The 19,937-nt window shown below is 39.4% G+C and overlaps 2 protein-coding genes across 10 annotated transcripts in view; one reads left to right on the top strand and one right to left on the bottom strand.

The window, feature by feature from the left end:
• PRPF40A (pre-mRNA processing factor 40 homolog A) overlaps positions 1-2,116 on the top strand; it is a 43,635-nt gene extending 41,519 nt beyond the window's left edge. For both annotated transcript variants that reach the window (XM_037849121.1, XM_037849122.1), the window contains exon 28: positions 462-2,116. In XM_037849121.1, coding sequence (XP_037705049.1) covers positions 462-554 — 93 coding nt within the window. In that variant the 3' untranslated portion in view covers positions 555-2,116. The remainder of the gene's footprint in view (positions 1-461) is intronic.
• Positions 2,117-6,270: 4,154 nt separating this feature from the next.
• FMNL2 (formin like 2) overlaps positions 6,271-19,937 on the bottom strand; it is a 337,731-nt gene continuing 324,064 nt past the window's right edge. For 2 of the 8 annotated variants that reach the window (XM_037849118.1, XM_037849114.1), the window contains exons 22-27: positions 17,700-17,863; positions 16,726-16,827; positions 14,337-14,435; positions 13,514-13,637; positions 9,903-9,996; positions 6,271-8,341 (exon numbers count right to left, since the gene is read on the bottom strand). In XM_037849118.1, the coding sequence (XP_037705046.1) occupies position 8,341; positions 9,903-9,996; positions 13,514-13,637; positions 14,337-14,435; positions 16,726-16,827; positions 17,700-17,863 (584 nt within the window). In that variant the 3' untranslated portion in view covers positions 6,271-8,340. Of the gene's footprint in view, positions 8,342-9,902; positions 9,997-11,544; positions 11,671-13,513; positions 13,638-14,336; positions 14,436-16,725; positions 16,828-17,699; positions 17,864-19,937 lie in introns of those variants that run through there. The other 6 variants (XM_037849116.1, XM_037849113.1, XM_037849115.1 and 3 more) reach the window with 5 other exon arrangements.

Raw genomic sequence — 19,937 nt, 5'->3', positions numbered from 1 at the left:
AATATTCAGTATGCTAAAAGCACAATACTTCCATTTGTGTCAAATAAAGCACTTTGAGGACATCCTCAAGTCTATGCAAAATTAGCAGGTAATATTATACCTTGGAAATGAACAGCTGGCTTCCATTAAATAGAAACAATGCCTCATATTCAGTTGGTAAGAAGCAAGCAAAGGGAACTGTGTGTTTACCATTCTTACTGGCTTATGTATTAATGTAAATGAAAATAGCACCATATAAAAAGTCCTAGTCTAAGTTGTCTGTCTTCTAATATAAATAACCAAGGAGTGCTTAATCAGGTACACTTTGATGGGCTTTTGGGAAAGGGGGCAGTCTTTAAACTGTGTGAAATTTGTGTGTGGGCATGTTTCTGTGGAAAAGAATCCATATAAATTTTGGATTCTTTTTTCAAATGTTTATTACTTCCTAACAACCTTTTTTGGGTTATTCTATGTCTTTTCAGGGTAATTGGGATACTTCTGGCAGTGAACTGAGTGAAGGAGAATTAGAGAAGCGCAGAAGGACCCTTTTGGAGCAACTGGATGATGATCAATAAATTATACCAAATATATGTTTACAGTATGATTTAAAGTCTAATTCAGACCAGGGACTCTTACTGACTCAAGTTCAATTGAAAAAACACTGGGTTTTAATTATATCACAGGAAAAAAAAAAAAGTGCATTTAAGTATTGTTATTGTGGACTTTATAAAAGCAAAGGAAATTGAAATTAACTTTTGATTCTGTATCAAGAATCATATTTTCATACGGTCATAACTGTCTTTCTGTGACCCTTTCAGAGGGCACTGCAGGATGGATTAAAGGTGGCAATTTACTGATAACTGCAGATGTCTCTACTTTGTTCTAAAGTCTAAGTTATAAGGTGATTTGATTTACTTTATAGAAGTTGGATTTTGAAGATATAATGAAAATTTTTTTGATATATAGTAGTACAAAAAAAGCACCAGCAACTGATAAAACTGCTTTTTTGTGCACTACCCAACTGGATAAAGCTGATGTGATCTTTTATGGTGAACTCCTAATAGGTGTTTTTTGATGGAAACCTGGTAGACCCTTAACTATAGTGGTGCTAATGAGCACTACTGTGATTAAAGCCACCATTGTTATTTTTTATGAAACACCTGAATACATTTTAAAAAGGCTGTTGTGAGGGCATTATTTTGAGCATCTATTTTGAGGTGATGTTTAAAAAAATTAACATCAAATCAAATTGTAAATTAGTTTAAAAATACTGCCTTAAGGACCTACTAAAGAATGTGCCACCAAATTTTAAGTAATAGTTGCAATATCCTTGTCTAAAAAACAGAACAAAACAATGTTTTGACTTAAACATTTTCTTTAACAGAGTTGTCATGATTTTTTTTTTTTAATTCACTCTCTCTTGCCTTTTTTTTTTCCCATTGCGGAAGTCTTTTATCTTCCCTACTCACTAAGAAGTATTGACTTCGTGGTACACATTCTAAAGCATTTCTGATTTGAATATTTTTGTACATTTTTATCAATTATTAAACCTTCTCTTCTAGTGTGTACTAGTATTTATTTCTACTTGAACTGCTCAGCTCTAAAGAAATTGAATGATCATTTAAATTTTGCTTCATCTTACCCACATATAGCTAATTACTCTCCTTTTTTTAATATTTAAGATTATGAATCAATACTTGAGGTCCCTTTGTGTTTGATCTATACATTTCCTACAGAATATTTTAGGGAAGAAATGGTTTGAATGAAGCTAGAGTACTCGTTACATGCTAACTTTTGAAGTTAGTAATGTAATTTATACTATTTTCCTTCAGTGCAGGAGATTTTTTTTTTTAAGTAAATTTAAGCACATAGTCCTTTGGTATTATCTAGGCACTATCTTAGGGTGTTTGTTTGTTTTGGCATTCTGAAAGATACTGTTTCAAGTTTGGATTTAGAAGAACAAAAAGTTCGTTTTACTTTTCATTCACCACCCTAAGGAGACTGAAAGTGGGACTGACCAGGACTATTCTTTTCCTCCCCAGTCCACTGTTAACAAAGCCTCAAAAAAAAAAAAAAAAAAAACTTCTCGGCCAAATCATTTTTGTGCTGTGAAATATATGTAGAAAGTGAGAATCACGATCTTTGAGAAAATAGCAAAGTAATCAAATTGCTTGCTTGAGGTTCATCTCCTATTGTATAGTAGAACCAAAACATATAACAACTTTGGCAGCAGGGAGTTAATTTTCAGAGAGCCCACTGTAATAACAGTTAATATTGCTAATCATGTTGAACACCTGACATGGAAGTCAGTGGTAAAATCTTCAAAGTATGCATATGATATTGGCAGAAATAATAGTGATGTTTCACAAAAGAAATTAGAATCTGTAAGACTTTGTTTTAATCATTTCCATGAATGATGATTTTTAAAGTGCAACTTCAAAGTTTTGATTTTTCTATTTAAATAAAAAGCTATCAATGTGTTTTAGCATGTCCTCAAAATAGATTTTTGTATTTCTTATAGAGATACTGTCTTATTCCAACTTCACATCTCTACAAGACAATCTAAATTCAAGTTTCCCCACAGTGTCCACCCATGAAAATTACTTAGCCTAAAAACAAAAGTGATGAAAAAATTACAACTGAAAATCGTCATCGAAGGTTATGGACCTTGCTATAAAAAAATGTGATTAAAGCCACTGAATGCAAGTCTACCTTTGATAAGCTCATAAAACAGGATCTAGTTGCCAGAAAGATTCCTTCAAGTCTGAAGGTGCAGGTGATGGGAGGGTTTGTTTAAACAAGAATTCTGTGTTAATATTTTAACCAGACTAAGTTTCCAAATTTTCAGTTTGGGAAAAGCTTAAATGCCTTAGGATGTTGGCTTGCCAAGAGTTTAACAGCTGTGTTCAAATAGGAAAATGTGTTTATTTTCAGGTAAAGGGAATTTGTAATTTTCAGTTAAGCTTCAGACTCTTAGGAAAATGTTGCAAGTTTAGCCTGAGTATCGTTGATACTAATCAGGTTTTGGACTAAATTCACTAATACAGTTAATCAAAAAGTAATCAAAATCAAGACCTCAAATATTTGATATTCTTGTTTATTTTCTCCTTGCCATAATTTCTGTTTGAGAAAATTGAATTTGTGAAAGTTAAGTAATTTAGCCAGTAAGTATGAAGAATTGTTTGCGCTTTTCCTAAGTGTATTTAAATAACCTAATGCTTTTAAATAATAGCAGTGGTCCCACCACAATTTTTAACATAGTCACCCGCATTATCATCACCCAAAATAGCTTCATCATATAGATTATTCATGTATACTTTCAACATGTAAAAATACTTTTTATGCCTACCATAAATTTGATAATAGTCAAGGTATCACAGCTATTTCATCCTTTCACTTCTGGCAATTGGGCCTTTATTCAATTATCTTAGTTTGTAATGGTTGCATGAAACCTCCTGAAATAGCTTCTGGGTGCCTAAATGTTCCTGTGCTAAAAGTCTGCTGAGTGATTAGGAAGCCATTGTGATTTGTGCATCCAGAAAGCGATAGCCCTTTATATAAAGATTATTTAACGTACATGCTGTTTGAGAACCATTTCAAATCAATAGTAGCCAGGGAAGGCAGCTAGATGTCTTTTTATATAAATTGATAGGATATTTAAGTTACATATTTTAATTGTAAATTACAAAACTAAAGACTCCAGCTTTTAAAACTGAATAAACATTTATAAAAGCAGAGCATGGTGCAAAGCACATAAATTCCTTATATTTTAAATGAGACTTTTTCTTTTCCCTTGGGGATGCATCTCTCTTAGCACCAGGTAGAATTTTAATTCAACCATTCTACATCCTCTATAGGTAAAATGGCACCTATTTTAGATAAAGGAAAAGCAAAATAAGTTATCTTCATGAAACTGTGCTCTAATATAGGTTTATAATCATAATATGCTGTGGTTCTGGTAATGGCATATACGGGTCTAATATTTCTTACCTTCCTTATTAATTCTTACCTTGCTTTTGATTTTGTTTTCCGATTGTTTTGACTTAAATGGTGGTCTTATAAATTCTTCAGGGGGTAGGGGTTTTCTGTTTCAATTATTCCTATATCCTTGTTGATTAGTACAGTGCCTGGCATATAGTAGACATCTAACGAATAAATGTAAAATATTAGTTGGTATATGTGCTCATCCAGCTTCCATTGAACCCATAGTCTCTATTAAAGGGCTTGAAAAAACATCATTGCAATAAACCATACTAACCCACAACTAAAGCCACATACGTAATTGAAGATCACTTAAAACAAGGTCTAGTGGCTATACTTTATATCGTAACTTCAAAAATGTCCAAAAAGCTTGTTAGAACATATTATTTCTATTTGGTTTTTAGTAGGAATGGAAATCTTCCGATGATTAGAAACATCCCTTCATATCATATTCATAAATTGAAATAGTAGCCATTTAAAGTCAACTTACTTGATGAGCTAGCATTCAGCTAGATCAGAATTGGTATTTAAAAAGTTTTAATAGGTTAATAGCAAAACTTTAAATTCCAAGGTGAAAACTATCCATTTCAGGTTATCTTTGAAAAAGTGGCAAATAGTGGTGACAAGACAGGCTTTCAAATGCTGCCTGCACCTGACTTTGATTGCCTTTGTTTATTGGGACTGAGGTAGGGAATAAAAAGGAAGAGGTTTTTCTATTACCCACACACTTCTACTAGCCCTCCATTTAATTTAGCTTATCTACTTAGCCTAAACTCCTTACCTGTAGGAGATGCTTCACTTAAACTTCGTAAATGACTGTCAAAACTGTTCTGTGATTCTCAATAGGATCTAGTTCAAGGCCACCTATCGTTAGCGGTTGGTAATTGTTAATTCAATGGTAATTGCCGTAAGGTACAAAGTTAACGTTTGCATTTCAGAACTGGATATCAACCCCACCTCCCCCCCCCCCCCCCCAATTTTCAGTCAAGACTGAAACAGTGAGTGGTTGCCTTGTATCAGATTCAAACTAGGCCGTTTCTTGATGCTGTTCTTTTATGCTGTTTCTTGGGGTATCTAAATATGCTATTTATAAACTTTTTGGTCCCACCTGCAAACTCTTTTGGTAGGTGTTGGTCTTCTTGCCCTACATCTACAGGAAAACTGACGGCTTGTTCTGAAAGGTGAGTAATAGGGGAAACAAGGTTTCTATTTTCTGTGTTTGTAATTAAGATTTTCTCCATTTTATATATTCTGATGTAAATAAAGAACCTCAGTTATAAAATTAGACACCTTTTGTAAAATAAATATACTTTATTAGAAAAAAATGGCATCTTTTACTAAATTGAATTTGTGTCGTTTTTCCTTTAAGCATCTCTCCTAGGCTGCATTTCAGTGCTGTGAGTTGCTAGATGCTCGCACTTTTCCTCATTTCTCAGTGTAATATCTGCTTTTCTTTATAAAAAGGAAGAACAGGAAAAAAGTATATCAATATTTTCTTCATGATCTTGTTTCTTGCTTCAAAGTTTTTCTTGGCAATAAATGGGTATTGGTTTAAAAAGAAATGAAAACTAACAATCCTTTCGTATGTGTACTGACAGTATTTTCATCTTTGCAGACATTTCTGATAAGCAGTGAAAATTAGGAAATGAGGAATAAAAGATTAATGCATATAATCTGTGTAAACCGCAAACTGACAAATGTAAAGTATGGCTATGGTAATAATGACAAAGAATGGCCATTTATTAGAAAAATATTTTTAAGTGACTATACTTACATGATTTTTTAAAAAGTCCTTGGAAGTTTTTTTGAAACAAATTACAAATTTCCTTCCTTTCCCAAAATATGCTAAATGTTACATGCAAACTTTTCTTGATGACTTTGTGTCATCATTACAAATAGCAGTATGCGTATGCAGTAGGGACCTGTAACTGGCCCCCAGCTGCCTCCAAGTACGTTCATCTGATGATGTCAGATACAGGGTTAACTCTGTGAAGTTCCTCAGATAGGTTCACCTACCTGTATACACACAACAACTTAATGCTTTAAAACTAATTTGGGTGGGGGTGACATCTCACAAAACCATAGCTTGCTATTTCTCTAGAAGCAGAAAGTACAATTCTGGAAATTCTTCACTACCAAAATCGGCTTGTTCCTCTTATAGTAGGTGATAAAGCTTTGTAATTTACCAAATATATTTGGATTATGAGTTTAAATGATAAGCTGTATCTGTTTAAAGAAGATTAAGAGCCTACATAAAACTGTTACCCCTCTAAAATATTTCATTAACAGAACACAACATATTACAGGATAGTAGTGTAAATAGTTTATTTGCTCATATGCCATGAAAAGACCAGAAAATTAACATGAACTGCTTTTATAAAACATTTCTAATATTGCTAAAAAGCAGGCCCATTAATAGACAAATAGAAAAGAACATGCCAACATTATTGTCCATTTGTAGATTAATAAATAGGTGATTATTTTAACATGCATGTCAGCATTGAGCTCTGGAAAGACACTGCTTTGTGATAAAGACCAAACTATTTGGGTTATATTTCATGGCCAAATTGCTATTTCAACAAAATGTTGAGTCAACAGACAAAATCTTGGCATGTTCTTTTTAAAAGTACACATTTATGGAAATGTGCCAGTAGATGGCAGTTTAAAAGTAATCTCTTTGTAAATAGGTAAGCAAAAGTGAAATGTGGTAACTGATCCCTAAATTGTCCTTTTAGTTAAATATATATATTTTAAAAAAAAACTATAAGTTAAAATAACATTCAGATTGTATAGCATTGGCTGATGCATTTTTAAACAATATTTACAATATTACCCAGAGGTTTAGGTGGGAATTAAAGAGAACTGTAAAAACCATAAAAAACTGCACCAATTTTATAGCAAAATATCTGTACATTTTAAAAGAGATCATATAACTACACATTATCCAAGGAAAATGGGACCTTCACCAAGGGGTTCACATAAGCACAACATAAAATAAGAAATTCAGTGGTTAAATACTATACAATAAACTTTACAATTAATATACTGATGTAATATTCCAAGAAGGTAAGCCAGAATCAAAATGCTTATGAAAAGTAAAAATTTAGCTTCAATCCAGTTTTTGACTTTGGAATGGATCAAGTGCCTTGCCAGAAAGAAAGGAAAGTAACTGGCTTAGTTGGCCAACTAGGCCCACTACATATTTAAACTTAATCTCAATGTGAATATTTCAGCATCTTCATTCCAATTCCCCATAAAAAATTCTGGGAAATACAAGAATTTAACAGCTTTGACACAGATGCCAAGTGTATCTTCTCCAATTAAAAAACAACACAAAATCCTGCGATTGTCAGAGGATAATAAGGCCGGGTTACTAATACTACTCTGCTAGCAGGTGCGATCTTGAATGCTAGTCAGTAAAGCTAGTAAACTAGTCCCTGGCTAGCAAGGCACCAATTTCTGTTCTCAGGATTGACCCATAATGGTCCTCAGAAATCCTAATACTGATTATTGAGATGTTAATTTTAGTGCTAATTAACAAATGCATATTTGCATTATTTAAAAAGCTGCCTCTAGCTGAAGAATTCAGTACTGCAAATAAGTCTTACACAACATTTTTATGCCATCATATCCCTGCAATCATACTGACAAACATCTTACAGGGCATCACACCCTAGCACAGTAGTAGGATGTGAAATTGGAGGCAAAGGTTTGAGTAAATTGTACCACTGCATTTGCATCCTGTTTGTACCTGGCTAGGATGTGGTTATGGTCAGAAAAAGTTAGTGATTATTTCCTTCTTCCATGTTGCAAGCACTTAAAAACACAGTTAATGGGTATGGCTGAAATGAAATTAATTCCTTAAAAGCTCAGCAAAGGAGCCCATAGCAGATGTATCCATGTTATTTACAACTTATCAGGAAACCAGAGCAAGCCATCCTGGGACAATCAAATGACAAGTAATGAATGTAATATGAAATTTACATTTTGGTTAAAAAAACTCAGTAACATATTGGTGTAAAAAGATACCTAATCAAATCAAATCCTATTGCTTTGATTAATCTGAGCAGGTACTTCCACTTTTAGGCACTTGTTAACAAGGGTTGAAAGGAGAGCCCATTATTTGTAACATTCCTATGTATTTGCTAAATCAGAGCCCTTAAGAATAGTTTAGCTGTGTTCAAGGCTGCATTAAATGGTAGCACATAAAGTTCATGTGGACAAAGTTTCGTTTGTGCACACAGTCTCTTCATGCAGGCACGTCTCCAGGCTCACATCGTTATTTCGGCACCATTAACAGAACGCAAATTCTGATCATCAAAGCGCCGCCTGACACTTCTCCTCACCGCATCGGCTCGTCTGTATGGCTGGTTTCTAAGATCTGTAGAAAGGAGAGTGCCAGTGAGAGAATGACAACCTTTAACTGTCATGTGTCTAAGCAAGACAAAGGCCAGCTGGTAGCCAGTCAAAGCAGCTTGTGTAGAAGAGTCAGCTAATGGGCCCTTAGCTACGAATTTGCCTTCAATATTTACAAGCAATCAAAATGTAATACTGGAAGGACTCTGGGACTTTCAGGGATCAAAATAGATGTTTTCTGTCACTAGCCAGAGAGTCAAGCAGTTCTTGTTTTGAAACATTTCTTCAACTGGAAGCTGTGGCTCCGTTTTTTTTTTTGTTGTTGTTCTGTATTTTTTTTCCTGGAAACCTGTCAACAATTGCAATGAATTTTAAACTGCCAAGCTAATAAAACAGACTGCCCTGCCCTATCTTATGCTTAACATTTTAGTCAAGGCCATAAATATTTTCACCCCAGTAAGTTAGCTGAAGTTATTTTATTTTGTGAATCAGAAAAATAATGTTCAATTAACCATTAAACATAAAATAATACTCCATTCCCTGAACATTCTTGCCTGCCACCCAATGCTTTTTGTTTTTCATTAGAGGAGTGAAGTTGTATGGGCTCTCCTGCATCTCCTTCTGTTTGTGCTGTAGATACACAGCACAATGCCTGACATTAAAAAGAAAGTAAAAAAGCTTTGCTGAAAGAATGAATCAGCAATTATATGCCAGTTCAAGTAGGCATTGCTCTACTGGGATGAAGAAGGTGAGTTCCATTTAACGCAGGCATGCTTTCTTGATTAATATGTTGAAAATGGAGCTGCTGGGCCCTGCCTGGCCCACAGAATGTTTGGTCCTCATATTTTAAATTTTAAATACTGTTACCTGATTTTAAAATTGGTAACGTAAAAACCAGGGTTTCTGACTTCTCTTGAAAAACTGGAAGATGTAGCAATACTGGGCCCAATTCCTACATAACAAAAACAAGCTGTAGCTGAAGTTCAGTCCCCATCAGGCCAGTTACCTTCCTGTCATTGGAGTGTGTGACCCTGCTTTTCTCCTTGCTTCTAAATTCAAGCAGCAAATAGTTTTGCATGTCCTAATCCTCTAGAGCCTACTCACTGGCCCAGAGCTGTAATGGCAAGGTAAGAATTGCACTTTGGGCTAAGAATGTGCAATAACCTGCAGCTCTGATCACCGAGTCCTCTGAACAATCGATGTTCTTTTCCAAAGATCCTAATCCTTCTTCAAAGGCTACAGATCATGTTGCCTGGCCAGGACCTATTCTCAATTTCTTCATATCAAAATGAGGATAACTGAATTCTTCAAAGACCAAGAAGAGGGGTAGGAGTAAGGGAAGGAGAGCCCAGCACCCAAAGCAAGTACAATCATCAGCAAATACCCTTTCCCAAACCATCATACTTGAGAACTGGAAGCAGGTCAAGAAAGAGTTCAAAAGAGAGGCCCAGCCTCACATCTTTGGAATGTGAGGTGGAAAGACTTCTCCCTGATCAAACTCTCACCAGTATTACCCTTAGCCATAGACTGAAACCATTGATCTGCATACAGAGAAAGGAGGAAGCTGAGTAAAAAGTGATGCTTGCCAGCTCTGTGTATCCTCCACCACCGTTGTGCTAGAAGAAATCCTTACCCTCGAGTGAACATTTGGAAATTTAGTGATATTATTCTTCTTTAAGGCTAAACAGAAAAAAAAAACAAAAACACAAAATGATATGGTTAAGTAAAAATGGGATGAAAATGGAAAGCAACTCAACTTAGTGCTTAACATTCCCAGGCATGTTAGCCAACAGGAAGAGAGTGGAAGGTCATTACATAAGAGGTGTTAGATAAAACAAGGGAAGGATCAGAGGGTCTTCCCACCCAGTTCTCTGACCGCCCAGTTCCAAGCTGCTTTGAAGATTGGCTCCAGGAAGACAGACAGTCCAGCAACAAAACATGACAGCAAACCAAAACATTGGCCAAACAGATGACAGTTTCTAGCCTGTTAATAAGCACTGGTGGGTAAGTACACAGCAGAGCAGGCAAGGAATGACATACCACATCCTTAAACATCTTCGGAGACAGAGGAACATACACAAGTATAATTCATTCATAGAACAGTTAATGCCACAAATTAAATGCCCAGTTCCATGTCAATCTCACTATGGGAGTCAAACTGCCCATTTCCAATTACAGTATGTGCTTCCCTTGTCTCTTTTCTAATCAGCTAGACACTGGAGAGAAGTCTGTTCCTTATGCAGTAATCAAAAACTAAAGTCCAGGCATTTACCTCTTAGGGAAATTCAAGCACTTTTTTAGATTCTAAGTGGCATTTTCCAATGGTAGGTATTGCTATTAGTATTTCTGGTGCCACCATCCTGACCAAAGAAAGAGGTCCAGATATGCTCTCAATACAGAAAAAATACCCAGGGTTTGACATGGAACAGAGCCACCGGAGAAGCAGCATAAATAAGATGAGATGGTGCGGAGCTCCTTAAACCCTTCTTTTCACTTTCTGCCTTACAGCCTTTCTCCACCATGGAATTGCCAATAGCTGAACTCTGGCATGACACTCGGAGGGAAAAGAGGTGACCTGCACTGGGCAGGTGTTGTGAAGCTAGGGATTGCCTACATCAGCTTATGCGTACTTCTAAACTTGTTCTATGGACTGCATCAGCCTATGGATGATGTATACAAGCTGGATAACAGTTAAGAAAAGCACCAGCTGTAGTTATGCATAGTTCACATTTCCTTCTGCAAATCATTTTGTGACCTTAGAGTGCTCTTTGTTCCTGAGCACTTTTGTATAGCAGCTCATTTTACTATCAAACAGGTAAATTGAGTGCAAAAAGAGGGCTGGTCTAATATCTGCAAAACTCTTAGGATACAGCAAATGATCAATAAATGTTATAGTAATTATTGTTAATTACTATTATTTTGTGTTCAAAACTATTAGCCCAAAAATCATATAATCAATCAAGTTGGTTCCCAATCCTGATTCTCAAAGAAGTACTGCATTTACTATTTTCCTGAAAGTTTTTGCAAGCAGTTATACTAATTCAACTCTCACACACATTCAGACTATCACAACTATGTGGCTACATATACACATCTTGAAAGCAGCGGTGAAAGCATGCAGCATGAGGACAACACAAAATACAATACGGAGATGGCAATTCCACACTAGCATGTTGTGTGGCCTTGACAGACATACAGAGGGACATAAGTCAAAAAACCTATAGCAACCTTTTAAGAGCATCAGGTGAGAAAGAGTAATAGTTTAGTAATGGCATTCCTCAGTGAGAACAGGTTCGCAGAAAAATCGAGAGCCACGCTTGGCGGTGCGAGCAGTAAAGGGCACAGTCTTCAGCACTGCATTGAAATGACAGCCAAACAAGACAAAGAGAAGAGAATAAAAAGCCAAAATCTAGTGCATTAGTACATGGTTAGTTCTTCGTCAGTCATACCTGGGTTGGGGTGGGGGATAGGATGGGGCAGGAAAGGATTAAGGCAATACAGACCCAAGTTGGTTAATGAAGGTCTAAAATAGTGACTCAATCTGGGCTTAAAATGGGTGGAAAATGGAAAATACTCCAAGGAGAACACAGACTTTCATAAACAGATATTCATCTACTTCCTCTGTTGTATTAATACTTTAGATCCCATAAATAGAAACCATACATTTCATTCATTTGCAAGCCACTGGAGTGGAGGACAGACTGATGAAAGGAATTCCAAGCTCTTAATATGCAAGGCTGAATTATTCCCTACCTACAAGTTAAATCTAACTGTGGCGCTAAGGCTAAGAGGTGCTTACCTAAAAAAAGGAGATCTGTTCCTGATCTTGCTCAGAGCGAAGCTTCTCCCCCAGAGTGGAGGAAGCAAGGTGAGAGGCTAAACAACAGAGGCTTTATCTGGAGATCATCCCCTAGCTACTACACGGTGAACATTTAGATACAGACATACACACATGGGCAGAATGTGTGTGTACTGTGGGTAGAGACTGGCATTTGCATCAGCCACTTAGCTATACTCTTGGGATTTACGCAGCCTGCTGTTGCCTTTTTTTTTTTTTTTAATTTCCCTGGGTCTGAGCTGGTGAAAACAATTTGTAGTTTTGGTAGTTTCGGATCTCAATCTACACTGTTGGCTAATTTATAACAAGAAATGAGAAGTCAAAAGTCCTTAAGAATTGTATTTTAAAAACCAGGACAACTGGGGAAATGTGAACAATGACTGGATATTTGATACTAAAGAACTGTTAGTTTTTTTTGTTTTTTTTTGGGGGGGGGCTGTATATTTGTTTCAAGATACCTTATCTTTTGAAGACACTACTGAAATATTTCCAAATGAAATGATACGTCTGGTATTTATTTCAAAATAATCCCATGGGTGGGGGTGTGGGAAATGGGTAAAGGTACAGATGTAATGAGACTGGTCATAAGTTGGTAATTGTTGAAAACCAGTGATGGATACATAGGAGCTCATTCTATTCACTATGCTTTTGCAAATTTGGGAAGCATTCCTATGCAACAGACATGAGAAGAAAGTCACTTGCTGCCACTGCCACAAGACAGAGGCCTATTAGTCCTAGTTTATCAGAATGCAGAAACTCCTAAGAACTGGTTCAGGCAGAATCAGACAAAAACCAAGCTGGTTAAACACCATCCCTGGCTGATGGAATGACCAGTCTCCAGCCCAATGCTAGAAAATGGTTTGCCCACCAGAAAGTATCAGCCCCTGATTTTATATTAATCTACAGTTACTTTGAATGTGGAAAGACGCTGTTAAAGGGCATGTTGGAAAAACCTGCATGGACTGTTGTCAGCAGAGAGCTGAATGGGCTTTGTCCACAGCATTTTTTAATCAGCTGGGAAGGTGTGAGTGGCCACGTGGAGGAAAACAAAGCATGGTGACAAATCGGAGAGCATGGAAAACCATTAGGAAAAGGAGACCTGCTGAAGCCTACAGGGTTGCAGTACTACTGAGAAATAAGAAAGAGAGAAATTTTTCAGAGAGAATTGGGGTTCTTTGGTGGGCAGCATACATGCTATTATAAATTTACTTCAAATACTAGCATAGAGTTTGTCTACATAATTCTGGTTCTGCATAAAGGCAACTGAAGAACTTGCAAACCATGGATAAAAGAAACTGCAAAATCTGCATGCAGCCCAATCAGGGTCTCTGTGAGCCACGGTGAGGGAAGATCCTTTACCTGTGATAATGTCTTCAATGGCACCATCTTTTCCCTCATATACATGTCTGTTATCTTTAACTTGCCGTCGTCTTAACTCTGCAATTAACTCTTGCTGCTGCCTTTTTGATTTATGGGAAGGGGACTGAAAAGAAAGAAGAATGGGAGATCAGTGATGCCAGTACCCCTCAGGGTTTGGGAACATCACGTGCCTGAGCATTACCTTGCCATAAGCAACACCGGCCACAAATACAAATAGTCCCGTCCCGACATTCTGCCTAAACACAGAAAAACTCAGAAAGCTTTGGGGAAGAAAACTTTTATTGAAGAACACTCAATACTCCAGCCCAGAGGCAATGGGAAGGCTGGATCCTATGGCAACAAGAGGCAGCTGGTAATAACCATCTACTTTTTAAACTTTGATGCAAAGTATCAAGATGAAGAACAATTTGCCCTGTCAGCCTTTATGATCTTTTCCTAGGATGATCTCATGAAATGCTCCCTCCCGTTCCTCCTCACCAAGTGCTCCAGCAATCAAGGCACCAATGAGCATCCCCAGGAAGCCTTCCTGGACCCCAAGCTTCCCAGTCACCAGGCTACCTGGTGTGGCTTCTGTGTATCCAACTAAGATTTAAGTCCTAGATCTCCAAAAACTTGGAAATATGTACAAACAAGCTCTTAGCCTCATTCCAGTGGTTGCTGAACAAAGTCATAAATGAGCAAAGTTCCACTTGCCAAGTTACCAAGCCCTAGAGGGAAGTGGTAAGGACCCTGTGCAAAGCTGGCTTTGTGCCATTCTCTCTACTGCTTGCTCCACCTATCTCAGGGGCCGGACACTCCTTACCTTTGGCTCCTGCTGCTCCATCAGAGCTTCCTGCTCCAGAAGTTTTTCCATGAGAGCTTGTTCCTGCTTTTTCCTCAGCTCATTTTCCTCTTCTGCTTGCTGAGTAAAGCAAGAGAACCAAAAACTTTTGTCAATGGAAATCATCATGATTTTTTAAAGTCACTCTTAGAGAATCCTTAGTGAGCCAGGAATTAGGGTAAACTGAAGGTTTAGAGCTACATGTTATGCCTATGTTTGACTCTAGCTCAGGGTTTCACTGTCCATCTATATCATGATGCTTCACAATCTGGTAGTTAAGACATTTACCTTGTCCAGAAATCCCTTCCTGAAAATCCTCTTCCTGCTCACACTGCTTTTATGCCCCACCCCCCCCCCCACCTCCCCAGATTTGATGGGGACTCACCCTTTCAGCAGCTGTGCTCGATGAATTTCGTGTGAGTTTGTTTGGCTTCCAGAATCTATACACCTACTAACTCTGAAAGCAGGATCTCAGATTTCTCTGCCTTTTGTCTACTACTAGGGGAAACCTCCATTGCCTCAGCCTCTTGCTCCCTATCTTAGGGACCTCGCCTCAAAACTCTTGGCCTCTCTCTCCTAGTATCACTCCTTCCCCAGAGAGAAACAGTAAACTCTGATGAGTTGGGAAGAAGTTGTTAAACAGACTCTCCTCAGTCCAGCCATCTTGGGCATCCTCTCTTTTGAAGGCAGCCTCCTGAAAGGGACTTCAAATTGTCCAGCTATGAACTGATGGATAAGTCATCTATCTAATTTAAGGGGTGAAGCAGATTCTCAAGATCCACACCACATCCTCCAATCCAGCCTTCATCAGTAACAACACTTCCATTTTGATCTCTGTTGCTTTTGTCCTAGGCTTCATTTTAGTTTATACTTGGGCAGAGAGAAGAAAGATGACTTCCTAAAACCCCCAACATCCGCCCACAAAGCTCCTAGGTCGGTGCCAGGCAGGGAGGTTACCTGTTAATGCAGAGCAAGTAAAACATCCCTAAGCATCACTGCCTGCAGACATCGCCGAGCCAGCCAATGGGGCCACAGGGAGAAACCAGCAGGTGGAAGCAGCCCTCTGACAGGCAGGCCCCAACCTGTGACCCTCCAGAGGTCACCAAGGGCAGCTCCTCTTTTTCCTCCTCTGCTATACGGAAGCATTGGGCTTTGAGACCAACCACAGGTACTTCCCACCTTGTCTTATATGATGAAAACAGAGCATATATTTTCTGGCCAACACGGGCCATCTCTGCAGATACTTAGCATTAGCCACCAGGGAACTACGAAGCACCACAGTCCCTGGCGGCTAGTAACCAGTGACTTCTTTGCTGCTCAGGGTTTCCTGTGTGTTGCCCATGGAATCTGTGCTGTGTTTGTGTTCCTCACTTTCCTTCTGCTAACAGCTTGTGATTATCACTGCTATACCAAGCCATGCCCGAGAAGATGGTGAAGGATTTTAAACTTTTGAGTTTCCATAAAAGGGCCAAGGATGATTCTCTGAAGCCATCAGCCTCTAGCGGTGCTGGGGAAGTGACCCACTATTTCCAGTATGATTTTTCTCAAATGTAGATCACTCTACCAACACCCACCCTCCTCCTCTACAATAAACATTCCTCTGTTAACAATTTTATAAAGAGAGACAAGTCAGGATAATGCAGACTGCAATATCTCCCCCAAGGAGGCCAAAATTCTCTAACACTTTCTTTTATCATATTTTCACAAGGGACAAATTCTTCTGACACATGCCTCTTTGGGTCACATGCTTTCTCAAGACCACGGCCCTGGGCTATGCCAAAGAGAGCCTCCCATTTAAAGGAAAGGCCATTATTGGTCCAGATAAGGAGACATCAGAAAGCAGCCATCTCTGGTTTCCACGCTAGAAAGTCTGAAAGATCTAAAGGCCTGGGCCAGGACTAACACAAGGGGGCTCTCCCTGACCTCAGCCACAGCATGCACCTCTGCCACAGGCCACGCTTCACTTCTTTACCTATTAAAACCACAGACAGCTCCAGGGGAGGCCTAGATTTTTCTAAGTCCTTCACCTTGCCTGCCTGGGCGAACCATCAATGGGGCAACAGCGGCCTTGGAGCTTCTCAGGTGTGTCCCAGATGAATCCTCCCAAGGGGGCAGCCAGAGCTGCTGTTTTCTGGCTGAGCCCCAGAATCAGCTCATCTGGGACTGTCGTAGGCTGAGGGCCCAGGATGTGTTCAGCCTGCACAGAGCCGGGCAGGGGGTGCCATGGGGTACTGGCTGCCCAAATCCACTGCCCAAAGGAAGAGCGCAGGCCTCCAAGGGGCCGCTGAGATTCAGACATGTCCCATGGAGGACACCCACTTGAGAAATGGTGAAAAGGAGGGTTTTAAAGGATTCGGTGCTTCTTTTTTACCTTATAGGCTTTCACAAACCGGACAAAGACTGGAAAGAAGACAGAGGGTGGTGTCGTCTTGGGGTTTTCTCCAAAATACTTCACAACATCATCAAAGGCATCCTGTGAAGAAGCAAATTTCCAGCATTTGAACCTGAGGCTGGTGGGCAGGGCTGAGGCAGCGGAGTAGAGGAGAGCAGCAGCGAGGAGCCCGGGGCCCCCACAGTGCTCTCACCCCGTGGCCTCCCTCACTTCCCCATGATTTTCTGTGGCCTTCATGTTTTCTTCGAATGCCACTGAGAACTGCCACATCTACACATACGCACATGTACATTCCTTCCCAGAGCTCCCTAGAGCTGTGGCAGGACTTCTAAAAGAACCAGGTTAGAAGGGAACCTTAGAAGTCACTAACTCCAAGTCCCAATTCCTTGCTTCAATGCCCCTTAGAAGGATCCCCACAAAGGGAACACTCAGTCTCGGCTTGGACTCTTGGTGATGCAAGACAGACAGCTTCTGGGGAAGGCCATTCCTCCAAGTCTGCTTTCTGAACTCCACACTTGGCCTGCCCTTCTGTGATAATGTGCAATTCATTCTGCACTGTTTTGCAGTAGTGTAAGTTATTTAAGTCAAGGTCTACTGAAACCCAATACATCTGGAACACTGCTTTGCTGAGCACAGGTCTGACATGTGTTGGCTGAAATGGAGGGAAGACTCAGGCTGGAGGGGGTCTAGGAGTAGAAGGTGAGGGGAATGGGCAGGGAGGGCTTCTAGAGAAGAGGGTAAAGACTTCAAATTAGAAAAGGACAATGAGCAGTGCAGGAGCTTCCCAGGATGACATTTGGAAAGATTCCCCATAATAATCATTAGACACAAATGTACCTGCAGCAAACAGAAGGCAATGGAACATTTCTCCCCCAACTGTGGGCCCATGCCCCAGGTGGCTTTACAGGGTCCAATCACTTCTTTGTGGGTGTCAGTGGGGCCCCGGTTCTCACCTGTGCGATCTTGGCATCATCCTGCAGCTTCTTCAGCTTCCCTTCATGGCTGAGGATGAATTCCTTCAGCAGTGTGTTATGGTCGTGCATGGTGTACTCCCTCTTGGTCAAGTCCATGCCCCTCTGCAGCTCCTTGACATCCAGCAAAACATTCTCAAGAGAGACTGAGTAAAGAAGAAAATATCCCATTGAACCGCAAATGGGAAAGTCAAAAAGACAGCTAGTCTAGAAGGTGGTTCCCCCAAGTTCTCAGTAGATTCTTAGAGACATAAATAGTTACACAAGGGCCTTGTGTCTAGTTTCTGGCTTTCAGAGCAGAGTTCCTTTAATATGAACAACTTACAGGATGCTCACTATCAAGCACTTCATTATGTTCTTTATTTGCACCAATTCATTTGCACCATTAGCTCTTTTTGCCAATGAAGAATGAAAGCATATAGAGGTTAAGTGGCCTGTCCTCGGTCACACCACTAGAAGGTGGAAGAAGAGTTCAGATAACAAATTCTTGTTCCTTCTTCCTTGCACACAACTATTCAATTTCTCTTATAGGACATGGTCTGTAGGCTCAGAAGTCTCTTAACTGTGACACGCCCAAGATCATAATCTTGATTCTCTATGGAACACTTGCCTTTATACATTGTTTTGCATTTCTGTGGCTGTCCAGCAGGGGGCAGCATTTTACTCGCTGAACTTAAGCTATATTGACCGCTAGGACCCAAAATGCTCTTGAAGGGCCTCACTTTTTGTGTTAAACTTTTCCCAGCTTTAGAATGGGTTAGCAGGAGCCTTTCCATCTGCAGTGGAACCACCCCCCAGAGCAGGTGCACTCCTGGGCCTCCTGAGCCAGCTCCCAACAGAGGTCAGGGATTAGCCTCTGCTTCCTGGTTGCCCAACACACCTCTGCACACAGGTGAATTACAATACAATGCGGTATGTTTTTCCCTCACTAGACTCACAATGTCTCACTCACCCCAGTGCCTATGGCAGTGCCAAGTACACAGCAGGTACTCAAAAAATGTTCACTGGATAAATGAATAAACAATAAAAGAATGAACAAGTGAACAAACAGCTTAGGAAACAAGTGAAGGAGTACCTGGGTGAATAAATGAATGAAGATATAAAGAATCTGTCAGCCTGCCTGTCCCTAGAGCACAGAAAGAAGAATTCAGCCAGAGGATACCTCAGCCTCCCCATCTTCCCCACTGAATTTTTTAAAGGATATTTTTGGGGAATTTCATTTGGGTCAAACAAAATGGGCTACTAATTAGTAAGATGGGCATTTTCATTTCAACTTTTTCCCTTAATTAGAAATGTGATGCTGAAGAACCCCTAATTTGGGCAAAGGGAAACTTGAAAGGAGAAAAGCCATTCCACCCACCAGAATAGAAATCCCGGAAACCGCCTAAGCAAGCACCAAACATTTTGTAGCTTTGTCCCAGCCTGCATTGCAAAGTTCTGCACAGCCACAAAATCATCACCAGCTGCCTCTCTGTCTCCCCCAGGGCCTCAGCAGCATCTGTCCCAATAACAGGGTATCATCTCATTCATTCATTCATTTGCTCATTCATATTTATTCCCACCATCAATTTACCAGTGGCTGAGAAAATTATCAAGACGAACAAAACCTGATTATACCTTTAAGTGCATAGGTTGCAATGGACATGCAAATTGTTACAATAAAATGTGATAAATCTTATAATAGTGGCTAGTACAGAGTGCTTTAATAAGAACATGGAAGCACTATCTCTGTCTGAGGAAGTCAGAAAGGCCTTGCCCTCAAAGATTCAATTCAGTAAGTCTGGATTAGGCCTTGGGAATCTGAATTTAGAACAAATAACCTGGCTGCTTATGGTTCAAGATCACAAGTTGAGAATTACTGCCTATAATTAACTCTGAGATCAGTTTGCATGTCCTTCCTTTTTCTAACCTACCTTTCTTTTGAGATGACAGGATATATGGGAAAATACACTATATCAAGAAGTAAAAAGATTCGGGTTCCAACCTATTCCTATCACTTTCTACCCATGTGACCTTAGGGTAAGACATTCACCCCCTAAAAATGTTAATAGAGGTTTTCTCCTCTATTAAATGGCATCCTGGCTATTTCAGAGTCACTGAGGATTTAAACTGAGAAAATGCATACCTGTCATAGCAAAGAAATAATCAAGAAGTAATAATAATTTAACTTGTAATTACGCTAAAGGCAAATGTTTAGAACTACCACACCTAAGCAAGTGG

This window comes from Choloepus didactylus, chromosome 9 (genome assembly GCF_015220235.1).
Source record: "Choloepus didactylus isolate mChoDid1 chromosome 9, mChoDid1.pri, whole genome shotgun sequence".
Taxonomy (NCBI): domain Eukaryota; kingdom Metazoa; phylum Chordata; class Mammalia; order Pilosa; family Megalonychidae; genus Choloepus; species Choloepus didactylus.
The sequence above is the reverse complement of the archived record's forward strand: the minus strand, read 5'-3'. Positions and strand labels throughout refer to the sequence as shown.